Here is a 14,786-nt window from a genome sequence, read left to right on the forward strand (position 1 = left end):
CTGAGGGGATGTGACATTACCTATTTCGGCACTTGTGATGGAGAGGATACGTATTTCATATCTCTTGAGCTTAATTGTTGTGGTTGTTTAAACATTTATTCTAAGGGTATATTAGGCTTGACCCATCCCTTAGCCTAGATGACTCTGTCTATTGCATGTATGACAATTTGGTCAATTTTCTCTCCTTGGTTCAGATTGAACTTTATGTTTTCATGCATCTATCTTTTCATGCATCTATCTTTTCGTATTTCTTTCTTTTTGGTGTGTTTTTGTACTTCTTTCAAGTTCATTGAATGGAGTTTTTAACTTCTTACAAAATAAATAAATAAATAAAATGAACCGGATAAATAGGTCTTTTCATATTTACACTTAACAGTTCTAACATAAAATGTAACATTTGCCAATTTTACAAAGTTGTGGGATGTCCCTACTTTTTAGTAGATACGTTGGAATGTCCGTGAAATTTTCCTCATTTAATTTCAACCAGCTGATCAGCAACTACAACAACCCAATTATCTTTCCTAGTTTTAAAACAACACTCTTTACCCAAAAAAAAAAAAAACACTCTTTTATCTTCAAGAAATTGTATTTGAATTTTATAACCCAGAAAAGGATTAAATGGATATAAATTAAATGGTTCAGTCCACGGAAAAGAAGATTGATGGTCCTAGAACACGTTGTAATTCAATCCGGGTCAGTGCACTAAGATTCTTGTTTCAGGGAATCTATCGGAACCTGTGCAGGAAATCCATTGTTCCACGAAGAAAGTTTCAATCAAACTATTAGTAAGTAGATGTATTTCAATTAATGTATAGAAGTATTGTACATAGAGTATTTATAGATGTTATACAATGTAAAAGTAACTATAGGTAACTAACTATGGTAAACAACTAACTACAACTGAGTGTGTATCCTTAACACGCCCCCTCAAGCGCAACGGATCCATGATCGTAAGCTTGTCCCGAATCGAGAAAAATCTTGGATGAGGTAAACCCTTAGTAAGTAAATCAGTCAACTGATCAACTGAGACAAAGCGTACAGAAAACTGTCACGTGGCCACAAGATCCCGGACAAAATGAAAGTCAATTTCAACATGCTTCGTACGAGCATGAAAAATGGGGTTGGCAATCATGTAAGTAGCCCCAATATTGTCACACCAAATAATAGGAGCCGTAGGAAGAAATAGATCAAACTCTTGAAATAGAGAGCGAATCCAAAGCATCTCAGCAGCAATAGCAGCAAGAGCACGATACTCAGCTTCAGTAGATGAACAAGAAACAGTACGTTGCTTACAAGAACCCCAAGAAATAAGATGATGACCAAGGAAAACACAAAAACCAGTTGTAGAGCGGCGATCATCAGGACAACCAGCCCAATCTGCATCAAAATACTCGACCAGAATCATGGATGAGGTCGAGGAAAAATATAAACCCTGGGTAGAAGTTCCCCTAAGATAGCGAAGGATCCACTTGACAGCGCCCCAATGTAGATCAGTGGGAGAGTGCATAAACTGAGAAACATGATTTACAGCAAAGGTTATATCAAGTCTAGTATTAGCCAAATAATGCAAAGCTCCAATAGTATGATGATACTCAGTTCCATCCTCTAAAAGAGTCCCATCCGTGATAGATAACAAAGGGCCTGAAGCAATTGGAGTTGCAACTGATTTAGCTTCATTCATCTTAGTATGTACTAGAAGATCAGTAACATACTTGTGCTGAGAAAGTAACAAACACTCAGGTGTAAGACATGCTTCAATACCAAGAAAATAATGCAAATTGCCAAGATCCTTAATAGCAAAAACAGTGGTCAAGGATTTAATAAGAGATGAAATCGCTTGGAGACTATTGCGGGTAACCAACAAATATCATCTACATAGATGAAAAAATAAATAGTCACATCCGCAGATTTGTAGAAGTATAAGGAAGTATCAGTACGTGACCCAACAAATCCTTGTGAACTAATTAAATGTAGTAAGTTTCGTAAACCACGCACAAGGAGCTTGTTTAAGACCATATAGAGATTTCTTTAACTGACAAATATGTGTAGGATAAGCCGTACAAATCCAGCTGGCTGTGCCATAAAAATAGTCTCATGTAGATTCCTGTGTAAAAAGGCATTCAAAACATCAAGTTGCCGAATAAGCCAATGATTGGAGATAGCAATAGAAAGAATAATCCGAATAGTTGTATGCTTTACAACAGGACTATAAGTATCACCAAAATCATAGCTTGGCTGTCGATGAAAACCTTTCGCAACTAATCTTGCTTTATAACGATCTATAGAACCATCGGGTTTTCTTTTGACTCGAAAAACCCATTTACACCCAATAACATTTTGATTAGGTAATGAAGGAATTAAAACCCATGTACCATTGTGAACCAAGGCATTAAACTCCTCTTGCATTGCATGACGCCAATGAGCAGATTTCGCTGCTTGAAGATATGTAGTGGGAACATCTTCCTCGACTTTAGAAACCAAAAGATTAAGGAGTGATTTTGGTTATAAAGTCCCTGTTTTAGAGCGAGTAGTCATGTGATGTGAGGGTAATGTGTTATCCAAGTCGGAAGATGAACCTGCTGTTGGTAAAGACAGAGGCACAACAGTAGTGAATAATATATCCTCTGAACTAGGAAAGAAAGATGAAGGCCCATTAACAGAAGTGCCCACTTCTCTGGTAAAACAAGTAGGAGGCCTATTGTCTAAAGTACCCATTTCTTTAGCAAAACAATTTGAAGGCCCACTGTCTAAAGTGCTTGAGTCTTTAGGCCCATAAGTACCCAGCTCACCCAAACACCCAACACACAGGGGGATGGGGATATTCTCATTAAAAGAAGTTACAGCCTGGTTACTAGGAACCAAATCAGTTCTTACAGCAGCTGTATTTAAAACAGGGGAAGTGTTACAAGGAGACACAAGAGAAGCTTCACCACATGTGGCTGATTTTGTAGAAATCCCAGCAATTTGTAAATTATTGTCCATAGGAAGAGAAGCTTCACCACATATAGCTAGTTTTTCAGCAAATCCAGAAATTGGTAAACTACTGTTTATAGAAAGAAGCTCTGCTGCTGGCAGCCATTGTTCAGTAGACATTGAAGAAGTTGAATGCTGCATCGTGCTGTATGGGAATGTATTTTCAACAAAAACAACATGTCGTGAAATAAAAGTTTTATGTGTAGCTGGGTCATAACACATGTAACCTTTGTAAGCTGATGGGTACCCAATAAAGACACAAGGCATAGAGCGAGGATGTAGTTTAGAACATGCATAAGGCCGTAACCAAGGATAGCATAAGCACCCAAACACTTTTAACAACCCATAATCAGGTTTGAAACCAAATAGAGCCTCTAATGGTGTTTTATGATCCAAAGTTGAGAGGGGAATTTGATTGAATAAGTAAACAGCAGTTTGATAGGCCACAGTCCAGAAAACTTGAGGAAGAGTAGCTTGAAATAGTAATGTCAAACCAGACTCAACTATGTGTCTATGCTTCCTCTCAGCTATACCATTTTGAGAGGGAGTATATGGACATGAAATCCTATGAGAAATTCCATTAGCAGCTAGAAACTTTAATCAAACTTTGAAACTCTGTCCCACCATCAGTTTGAAGAGAACATAGCTTTACCTTGAAGTAATTCTCAACCATGACCTTAAATCTTTGAAAAACAGCTAGTACATCAGATTTGTATTTCAAAGGATATATCCATGTATACTCTATAAACTCATCAACAAACACTACATAGTAACGAAAGCCATCAAAACTAACAAAAGGGGCTGGACCCCACAAGTCACTATGAACAATATCCAAAGGTCCACGACTAATAGTCTGAAATTTGAAAAGGCAAACAATGACTTTTAGAACAATTACAAGCATCACAAAAAGGAAGCACAACAGAACTCTTAACTCCAACAGTTCTAAGTATGTCAATAGTCCTTGAAGATGCTGGATGTCCAAGTCTTCTATGCCAGTCAACAGCAGTAGCAGAAAGAAAAACTTTTGTTACTACTAGAACTTGTAGAAGTACTCTTGAGAGTAGAACTGACATCACCACCATGAACCAAGAAAGAAACCCCATAAAGCCCATTAAAAAGCTTGCCTCGCAACACAACCTGATGACTCTGCTGATCCTTAACAACAAAGTAGTGGGAATAAAAGACAAAGTAAACACCATCTTCTTCAGAGAACTTAGAAATAGACAGCAGATTGTATTTGATATTAGGCACTAGAAGAGCCTCAGACATCTTGAACATAGAAGCACCATGATGAACATATAACAAGCCAATGTGGGAAATAGCTAAGGCATTTCCATTACCTACTACCACATTTTGAGACCCTGTATACGGTTCTTGAAAGGCAAAATGAGCTAAGTCTGCAATAATATGGCAATTAGAGCCTGAATCCAGGATCCAAAAAGAATTTGAAGAAGACTTAGAAGAAGACATAACAGACGAGCACACAATCTTACCCACATATGCATGATTAAATCTCTGAGGGCATTGAGCACAGACATGACCCTCAGTGTGACACAATTGATAGATTACTCTCGGTTCATTCATAAAAGGAGGTGTAGAAGAGAACTGACCAGACATACTTGCAGAACCATTACCCATATGATTCATTGAATTAACAGCTAGGTTTCGGTTTCAAGAACCATTACCAGAATTGTAGCCACCTCTACCTCCAAAATACCTTCGATTCCATGACCTTCGATTACCAAAATGACCACGATAAGAATCTTGCGGAGCTCGTGACGAACCAATAGTATTTTGAATAGCAATATTAGCACTAAGGATGGGATTCACAGAGGCAGAAATAGAAGCTCTCATCCGAACTTCTTGAGCAAGAAGTAACCCCTGAAGATTATCAAAAGAGACAGGTTCAGCACGAAGTAAAACATAGGTTCCAAAATCTTGATACTGTTCTCCAAGGCCTTGCAGAGTAATCAACACAAGATCCTCATCTGAAATCGGCGCACGAGCAACAACAAGAGTATTAGTAATTCCAAGAATTTCAACCAAATAATCACTGATAGACATAGAACCCCTCTATATCTGAAATAATTGATTCTTAAGCTCCAAGATTCGACTTCTTGAGCCAAATGCAAACACGCGATGGAGCTTCACCCAAGCTTCGTGAGAGGTTGTTGCTGCAACAATATGTGGAAGTATTCTTTTAGAGACTGAAGCGAGCCAACTCAAGATCAACTGATCTTGGCGATCCCAAAGAACCATAGATGAAACAGAGGAAGCCCCATCTTCAGAAACAAGGGAAGAATCTGATGTAGGTCTTGGTATAGAACCATCCAAATAACAAAAAAGATCATACCCACGCAGTAACGGAGTGAACTGCGCCTTCCAGTAGGGAAATTCGAAGAAGAAAGTTTGAGAGGTAAGGCAGCAGCAACGTTGATGGAGACAAGATAAGAAGGAAGAGTAGCAGCCATCACAGCACCAGAGAAGAAAGCTTGCTAAAAGCAGAAGAATCTGAGATATCATGCATGAAGAGTAGCAGCCATCACGCAGAATCTGAGATTTGAAGAAGATAGATCAGCAGCCATAACAGCTCTAATGGCGGAAGCTAACCCAGAAAAAGTTAGGGCAAATGCCCGAAATAAAACCTGATACCATGTTAGTAAGTAGATGTATTTCAATTAATGTATAGAAGTACTGTACATAGAGTATTTATAGATGTTATACAATGTAACAGTAACTGTAGGTAACTAATTATGGTAAACAACTAACTACAGCTGAGTGTGTATCCTTAACACAAACCATTGAACAGTTTGCCATTGCTAACCATTCTTCAATAGTCAATGTCATTTTTTTTTTTGGTAAACGTCAATGTCATTAATGTTGGTAAGTGGTGGCCTCGTGGTGGTAGGTAGGCACTGTAAAGTTAGATTTAAAGAACGAGACAGAGATCAAGAGAGGTCGCTGAAAAACGTGACAGCCGAACTTCCTCATTTTTCCTAGTTTGTTCAAAAACTTCGCTAGTGGCCTTGATCATTTTCAATTTATAAACACTGCTTCCGTATTCCTGGTCTCTTATAAGGCAAAGGATCCATTATTGCTTGGTTTGCTTCTGTGAGTTTCCTCTGACCTCACCTATGTATTTATGTTTGCTTCTATTTTGTTATGTTTTTTGGGGTTATTCTTTTACTAGGAATAAGAAGTGATTATGTTCCCAAATTGTGTTTATTCTGTGAATTTTCTATTGAATGATGAAGTTTATATACAACTATCCTCTCTCCCACATGGGTTTTCTTTTAATTTGGTTATAGTGCTTTCAATTTGTTTTGCAGTTCTGATTCTTTCGTTTAGAGTTGTGTACTTGTTTCAATGGCACAAGGTCCGGTGAATCCAGAAGAACAGGTGCTTTATATGTTGTCTCTATGAAAAATTTCATGCAATTTCCTTGCTTTTTGTGTACTTTTGTCTTTTTTGTCTTTTTTGTCAATACTCGATAGTTCTGCAGTGAAAGCTTTTCAGATCATTTAGTTGCTGTACCTTCAGGTTGTTCTTGCAGAAGAAATAAACCATGTGAGATTGATCACCTTGAATCGACCTCGTCAATTGAATGTTATCTCATCTGATGTGGTATACCAATTAATACACCAACTTCTTCTTCCTTTTCATCCTTTTCATCATTTTGCTTTTGTATCACACTTGTAGAACGCAGGCTCCTTAAAATAGAGAAGCTCTTGTTATGATTTTCTGCTATTTCCTAAAGTGGCACAACCTACGGATCTTTTAGTGACCAATTCCCTACATTGTTCCTAGGTTTATCTACTAGCTAAGTATCTAGAGAAATGGGAGGCTGATGATGATGCAGAACTTATCCTAGTCAAGGTTAATATTATTACTTAACTAAGTCTGAAATCTCTCTTGAATTATTGAAATTTGAAGTGACTTCTAGTTCTTTCTTCTCAAATTGGTAGCATGGATTCCACGGCTTACTTGCTCTTATCTCATATTTTCTCGTGTTGTTCATGATTCTTGTTTAGGGAGCTGGACGTGCTTTTTCTGCTGGTGGGGATTTGAAAATGTTCTATGACGGAAGAAATATAGGTAAATAGACCACTTCAAATGTTTACTGTCCTTGCTGTCATGGTGATTGTTGCGATTTCCCATCTGTACTTATTCTTTTTGGTTGAATATATTATCTGAACAATGTTCTTGGCTGTTTTAGTCATTTCTAATGAATGATGATACTAGCTAATCATTTGTCTTTTTGCAGAGGATTCCTGCCTAGAGGTGGCATATAGAATGTATTGGCTCTGTTATCACCATCACACCTATAAGAAAACCCAGGTATTGGGCCTTTATTGGTGTATGACAACAGAGTCAAAGTTGGAGAACCCTAATTAAAAGCTAGATATCTTTTTTTTGCTAGGTGGCTCTTGTCAATGGAATATGCATGGGTGGAGGTGCATCTCTAATGGTTCCAATGAAATTCTCAGTTGTCACCGAAAAAACTGTATGTATTTCAGTCTGGTTGAGATAATGGCAGTTACATTTCATCTTAGTTGAGTTCGAGAATACTAGAAGTCTTACCTTTAAATGTGTTCCTGTTACTTGGGGAGACATTTTTAAACTATTGATTTGATGAATTTCTTTTTGCTCTCAAGGTTTTTGCCATGCCTGAAGCTAGTATTGGGTTTCACACAGACTGCAGCTTCACCTATATTCTTCCACGGCTCCCTGGCTATTTGGGTAAGGTTCTAATTTGTGAGGAAAATAACGTAATCAGTAAATTATGATTTGTGAAAGAGATGTTTTTATGTTTATTCCTAATTGGAAATAATTTAACATAACAGCAACATGAGGCTGAATTTTTCCTGCAGAAGCATTTTTTTCCTTTTGGGATGAATGTTGCAGAAATACTTAATAACAGAATGCATTTTCATGTTCTTCTGCCTGCATCTGATAAATCAAGTTCAACTCTACAGGGGATTTCCTGGCCTTGACAGGTTCTAGGCTGAACGGGAAGGAATTAATAGCACTTGGTCTGGCAACCCACTGTGTCCCTTCTGAGGTAAGTGCTCCCTTGTCCTTTTCTAGTTGCTTTAGATATTGGAAATGTACTCTTAGATGGATGTAAGATTTATCTTTTCAGAGATAACTTTTTATTTTCCATCATTGAAATCATAGATATAGGGAAGGCATCTCAAATTTTAGAACTTACGTACTATGAAATTTCTAGGAGTCACCATTATGCTAGGATCTTCCTCTTTCTTTTTTCTGATGGGGAGAGGGTGATTTATTGGAAAGGCACTGAAAAAAAAACTTGATATCTCATAATATTTGAGTGAGTTGGTGCATGGAATATGAATCATCATCACGTTTTAAACGTCAACATGAACTTAATATAATCTAATGTAATCAGGAAACAGGTTCTTGGGGCATTATGGTCTGAATACTTGATTACTTGTTTACAGCAGACTTATACTAATTTATTAATTCAGTGTATTTCTATCTAACCAATCAAAGAGGGAAAAAAATGTTTGGCTTCTTTAGATTAATGTCTAATGGGTACTCGTTATCCCAAAAAAGAAAATCTGAAACTTGGTAGGCACAAGAAATTCGACCCTGTAACCACTCCTTATATGACCAATAAGGAGTTTTTGGTTCGAGGTGTGCCTTTCCTTTTTGAAGGCAACAATCTGGCCAATCTGGATGACTGGTTGCCAAGGTAAAACTGGTTTATATTACTGGTAAATCAATGTTCTGAACTTCAGACTGTCTTTCAGTTGTTTTGAGTAACTACATGGTGAGTCATTGGGTTGATCCATGGTTCAACAGAGAGCAAAACTATTGAAGGACTGGTTTTGGTTGGTTCCTACAGCTAAAAGTGAAAAATAAATAAAAGCAGAAGTAATGCTGGGGATGAAAAATATTTCCTAATTTTGTCCCTGCATTTATATTGAAATAGCCACAGTTGTAGCCTGAGATCAAGGCATCAAAACAGATTCTCAGCAAATATTGCTTGAGTTAAGGCTGCAAAGGATTGCGCCACACCCCCCCCCTTGTGCGGGGGGGGGGGGGGACTGCTTGTGCAGCAACCTTTGGCACTGCGTTCACCTATTTATGTTGAATCGGATAGAGCCTTATGAAGACATTTCTTGTTGGAGATATAAATTCTATGCATTTCAGATATTGTTGTCAGTATTTTGTGTCCACTTCATCTATTGTTCTATCCTTCCTCTATGTATGGAAATTTAATTGCTTACGTATCATGGAATTTTTGTGGTGCCAGAAATTGCCAGATCTTGAGAAGCGTTTGATAAGCTTAAACTCTGGCAACAAGGATTCTGTTAGATCAGTTATTGAAGAATTCTCGGTTGATGTTCAACCTGATAAAGATAGTGTCCTACACAAGTATTGATACTGAACTGATGAAATGTTTCTTCACTGCTTTAGGAGCATGTCAGTATCACTAGAATTCACGGTTTTGTGTTTTATTCTCCAGGCTGTCAATAATTGACAAGTGCTTCTGTAAGGAGTCCCCGGAGGAAATTATAAAATCATTTGTGAGCTTTCTGTTCTCATTTTTCTCAACCATGTTTCTCTTGTCTAGCAGATGTGTAGAGAACATACCCCCCCCCCCCCCCCCCGCTTTTTATTGGGGATTAGGGAACTAAGGATGGTGATGGGATGGTTGTTGTGAGGCCTATTTGGGCTTAGTTTCAGATTCAGAATTCACTGGCAGGGTCGGTTACTCTGAAAGATGACCTTCACTTACTCTCTTGGTTATTTATTAATGTGTTTTCTTAGTTTTTGGAGTTTAAGCTTGAGAAACCTCAACAAAAGCCAGAGTAATGAAACCAGCAAAAAGCAATTTCAGAAATTGCAGTCAAACTGGTCTGATGGTAGCTAATATTCAGGTTAAAATACTAATTTAACAGGAACAGGAATATTTTAAATGTGAGACAAAAAAAGTGCCAGATTCAAAGTTTCCAAATTTACATTTTGGAGTAGGATACTGAAATAGAGTAAAAAAGCAGAAATCAATTGGAGGAATTCAAAGTTATAAACCTTTATACAGAGGTTATTGAACAAAGAGAGTTCCTACTATGAGTATAAAAATAGGACTTGAAAAATAATGGAAAATCTCAAAACACTACTTATTCTAGAACTGGAAACAGAATTTCAGAGGATGGTCTTTAAGAAGATGAACTAAAAGGAGAATATTATGAAAGCAGAACAGAAATAACGGAGAGAGATTAATTAAAAAAAAAAAGAAAGAAAGAAAAAAAGAAAAAAGAGGAAGAAGAAGAAGAGGTACTTGCGGGGTTTTGAAGGTTTTGGATTATGACCTGATTGCAGGATTTGAATCCATAGAGGTAACACTTATCATCCACTGAGTAATGTTTTTGCATCCCACATGAGTAGGCTCTGTTATCAATAGAACCAGAAACTAGCAAAGCCTTAATTTTGTGTCTATGACTGGATCAGTAGAGTCAATGTGAAAAACTCCCAAAATATGACCCCTAACATGACTAGAAATAGCTAAACTAACTTGTAATCAAATCAACTACTTAATTGGCCAAAAGACACTCATTTGAACTAGGACTCCAACTTCAACTATAATCTTTTACTCCTAAGTTCTACTTTTGTTCTAGTGCATAAAGGTGGCACCTATTGTACCAAAGGCTCAGCATGTAAAAAAACCTCACTGGATACTTATTTTCACTAAACAAACCTGTTTATGCTATTTTATTGCATCCTATATTCCTTCCTATCTGTTGTTTTTGTTTCTTACTGAGCATACTAGCATTATGACCTCCCTAATCATGGGTCAGGTTGTGTTGCATTCAGGTAGAAACTGTGATAACCCTCGTAATCCCTCTTCGGGAATGAAGAATGTGCTTCCATAAAAAATATTAATCAATCAAAGCCAGAGAATTTATCTTGTCTATTCCAAAAGTACATGCTATACAGACAATCCATTGATTAGATATTTTGGAGTGGAATACATGAATTGTCCTTGATGACATTAGGACTGTTCCACCATCATAATACCAGTCCTTGATGACATTAGGACTGTTTAGGAAAGATGGAATAATGGTTACTTGTCAGGATATGGTGAAGGTTTTTGAACCCAGTAGGGTATCAACCTTCCCAGATCACCGAGTGTGAAACTACCTTCAAACTGTTAAACATACTATAAGTAAAGATGACTGTTGCAACATGAGAATGTGGTTCAAAATGCATGGCAGATTTGCTGGCAATCTTTGAGAATCATGTACAAGAAAGTGATTGACCTTTTCTATCTAATCTTCAGAGGGGAAACTTGGCCATTGCTATTTATGTTGGAATTTGTGTTTGGAATAGTGTACTGTTACCCTTACTGAAGGATGTTGTTTTCATCGACTGAGATGTATCCTTTTTCGTTCAGGAAAGTGCGGGAAGCATTGAGGGAAATGAATGGATAGGTCCAATGCTGAAGGGATTGAAAAGATCTTCTCCTATAGGACTGAAGATAACGTTCAGATCAGTAAGTTAAACTTTGGGAATTGTGATTTTCTTGATGTGAAACACATGGTATCTAGATCTCTACATTGTATTTCTTTGTTAGTTTTCTGCAATTTCCAGCATCCATTTTTTCAGTACATTTCTTTCATTCTATTCAGATTCGAGAGGGAAGGAAGCAAACTCTCTCTGAATGTCTGAAGCGCGAATTCCGACTCACTGTCAACATATTGAGAGCCAAAATCTCTGGTGATGTCTATGAGGTAATTACTGGACATATCACATATCAGAATGAAAAAATTGCCAATAATCATTTTTTCTGGCATTGCATATTGTCTTGCAATGACTGACTTGGCTATCTTTTGTCTGTTTTGAAAAGGGTATCAGAGCTCTAACTGTTGACAAAGATAATCACCCAAAGGTACATCCCAACCCCCCCCCCCTTCCTTTCTATCTGTGTATCTGAGTGTGTGCTTGTGTCTAACTTACAAGCTGTTGTAGTGGGACCCACCAACCCTTAGTGAGGTGGATAATGAGAAATTGGAGATCGTCTTTCAGCCATTTAAAGAAGAGCTTGAGCTCCAGATCCCAGCTAACGAAGAATGCAGGTCAGTAAGTCTGGGTAGAAGGCTCCATTTCTTGCCTTGTGCTTGCTTTGTTTGCTCCATGCATTAATCTCTTGCTGTTGTCCTTGACTGATTTCAGGTGGGATGGGAAGTATGAGAATACAGTGTATCCAAACTTAAAGGCATCAGGTTTACCCAAATAATTAAATCCCCAACAGTCATAAGTTTCTTATATTGTAGTTCAGTACATATTGCAATGCATGGTGATTTGCATGCATGTCTTTCCTCTGTATTAAGATTCTTCTTGTTTCATGCCTTGTAATAGCAATGGAACTGCCAGGTTTTGTTTATTAAGGGGAATTCGTGAAAAGAAATTCATCAAACAGGAACTAAAATGTTTTCTTGCTTCAGAAGGATCAACAACAGAAGCTGCCAATATGATTTCCAATCTATGATCTCCTACCAGAAGTGTCTTATGGCAAGGGAGATCGTGAACCATAAACTAGAGATTCTCGGGAGGGAATTACGAAAAAACCACCCTCTTTCGAAGCTGCTGTGATGGAAGAACGAACTCAGCCTCTAAAAAAGATTCATGAAACCAAATGAAAAAAAAAAAAAAAAATCGATGCATGATTTGCATGAGTGGTATGAAAAGTTATCCCACATCATCTATTCAATTTCTTTTATGATTCTTTTAGGTAGGCACACCTACCACAGAACCACGAATCGAAGTGAGTGGGTGCAATTCTTTGAACCCAGGAAAGGTCCTGGTCATGTTTTGCAGAAATGCGGAATCTGAAAGGAGTATAAATTCAGGTTGGGGCATGTGGGAGCTTTGTTTGTTGATTTGCTTGACCAATACACAGTAATGATGGGAGGCCAAAAAATATGCTAGTGTAAATTAAAGCAATAAACACAACAATAATGGATCAAGTATTCAACAAACAAACCACAATAGACACTGATACGGAGGAAATATGATCGAACCTGGTTCGTACTCGGTTTGACCCTCGATCCCGGTCGAGGCGGAGGGAATTGACTCGCTTCCGAGAGAGCCGAGTCAAGAAGATAGCTTGCTGAGGAAGAAAACTAAATCGGCAAGAGGCACGCCCTAATCCGACTTATGGATTAGGTTAATTACCCTAATGATGGCAGACACAACTTGGCGGTTGTCACTTATCATTATTGAAGGGATAATCATTGAATAACCGTGGGGTTATCTCAGGAGTCCTCTACTAGATTGAATAACCGTGGGGTTATCTCAGGAGTCCTCTACTAGTTCAAACTAGTAGAAGTCTATCGCTCAACGGATCTAACTGTTAGGATCCAATGACTATCCGAAGAAGGCTCAAATGCATCCAACGAAGAAGATTCGAATGTACACTCTATATAAACCCTACGAGGTGAGAAGGACTCAGATCCATATACACACTGGTAGACGTAAACTATTAGAGGCTTACGATCTAGATCACTTTCCCAGTTTTTCATTCCTTAGCCCTATGCGTCTAACAGAGCCGTTTGTGATTAAGTTCATCAACTGACTTAGCCTTCGGAGGTGGACTCCCGACCCCAGCGGTCAGGCCACATCTGACGCTTTCGTTTTGCAGGTCATCACAAGGAGATCTAAGGGCTGAGCAGATTTTGGACGCATCATTTGGTGCCGTCTGTGGGAAAGACTTATAAAGCTATGGTGACTAGATCGGCAGCAGCCGCAGCCGCTGCTGCACAACGTGATACTGGTGTTCAAATTCTTGGAGAGAATAATCCAGATATTCCCCAGGGAAGTCTACCTCCTCTTGAGGTAGATGGTGGTCAAGGAGGACATGATCCTCCGGGGACATTCCAAGATCAATTGAATCAGGTAAAGATTCAACTTTTGGAGGTGAGCCAAGCACTCCGCGTGCTAACCAGACGAGTGGTATTACCACAAGAACCTGATCATCGCGATTCAGGGAGGCATGTATTACCACGGGATCAAAGATTGACTGAAGATCAGAATATCGGTCAGAACTTTTGCGAAGGTGACCGAGGGCCTAGGAGAATCGACGATCAACCTAGGCGGGACGATTGGTTTGACAGACCACAGGAAAGTACGACCGATTCAAATACAAGGTTGGATACAGGAGTGAGGACTCACTCACCGACTGTTAGACGAAGTTCGTGATGATCGAGCAGTTCGCGATGAGTGGAATGTTCGTGACGGACAGGCCTTTCGTGATGATCGGATAGCTAGTGATGATCTTGTTGTTCGAGGTCGTGATCGTAATGCAGAAGATCACTCGACTCATATTGGTCAGGAATTAGCCAATATCAATAAAAAAAACTAGGACAATTGGCTAGAGGAAGAATAATTGAGGATATTTATTCAGTTATTCGGAAAACCCCCTTTGTCGAGCCAATTGTAGGATATCAGTTTCCCCACAACTTCCGTTTGCCTACCTTTTCTACATTCGATGGCTCCGGAGATCCTACGGCCCACATCGGCTATTATCAGCAGACCATGGCAGTTGCAGGTAATTCTGATGAAATTCTTTGCAGGGTTTTTGGTTCATCTTTAACCGGAGCGGCACAAAAGTGGTTTTCGAACCTCCCATCTGGAAGGATCGTAAAATTTGATGAATTGGCACGCAAATTCATAGGGCGATTCCAGAGTGGAATCTAAGTTAAGAAGACAGAAGAAACCTTGTTTTCCATCAGACAAGGAAAGAGCGAATCGATCAGAGAGTATCTGAAAAGATTCAATAGAGT

The 14,786-nt window shown here is 38.6% G+C and overlaps 2 protein-coding genes across 2 annotated transcripts; one reads left to right on the top strand and one right to left on the bottom strand.

The window, feature by feature from the left end:
* Positions 1-4,644: 4,644 nt before the first annotated feature.
* Positions 4,645-5,790, bottom strand: LOC149005247 (uncharacterized). The gene is made up of 5 exons (XM_089135823.1): positions 5,773-5,790; positions 5,584-5,667; positions 5,327-5,468; positions 5,108-5,276; positions 4,645-5,026 (listed from the first exon to the last, which is right to left on the bottom strand). The coding sequence occupies exons 1-5, from the start codon at positions 5,788-5,790 to the stop codon at positions 4,645-4,647; spliced, it is 795 nt and encodes a 264-aa protein (XP_088991949.1).
* A 136-nt stretch (positions 5,791-5,926) lies between these two features.
* LOC149005248 (3-hydroxyisobutyryl-CoA hydrolase-like protein 5) lies at positions 5,927-13,163 on the top strand. Its single transcript, XM_089168230.1, has 16 exons — positions 5,927-6,084; positions 6,303-6,372; positions 6,514-6,597; positions 6,781-6,849; positions 7,005-7,068; positions 7,238-7,311; positions 7,394-7,477; positions 7,629-7,713; positions 7,950-8,035; positions 9,257-9,378; positions 9,470-9,530; positions 11,399-11,497; positions 11,634-11,735; positions 11,852-11,893; positions 11,974-12,080; positions 12,178-13,163. Exons 2-16 carry the CDS (start codon positions 6,340-6,342, stop codon positions 12,239-12,241), a joined length of 1,176 nt encoding a protein of 391 aa, XP_089024356.1. The 5' UTR covers positions 5,927-6,084; positions 6,303-6,339; the 3' UTR covers positions 12,242-13,163.
* Positions 13,164-14,786: the final 1,623 nt, after the last annotated feature.

The sequence above is a fragment of the Hakea prostrata genome, chromosome 9, assembly GCF_041222555.1.
Source record: "Hakea prostrata isolate BN-2017 chromosome 9, UWA_Hpros_2, whole genome shotgun sequence".
NCBI lineage: Eukaryota > Viridiplantae > Streptophyta > Magnoliopsida > Proteales > Proteaceae > Hakea > Hakea prostrata.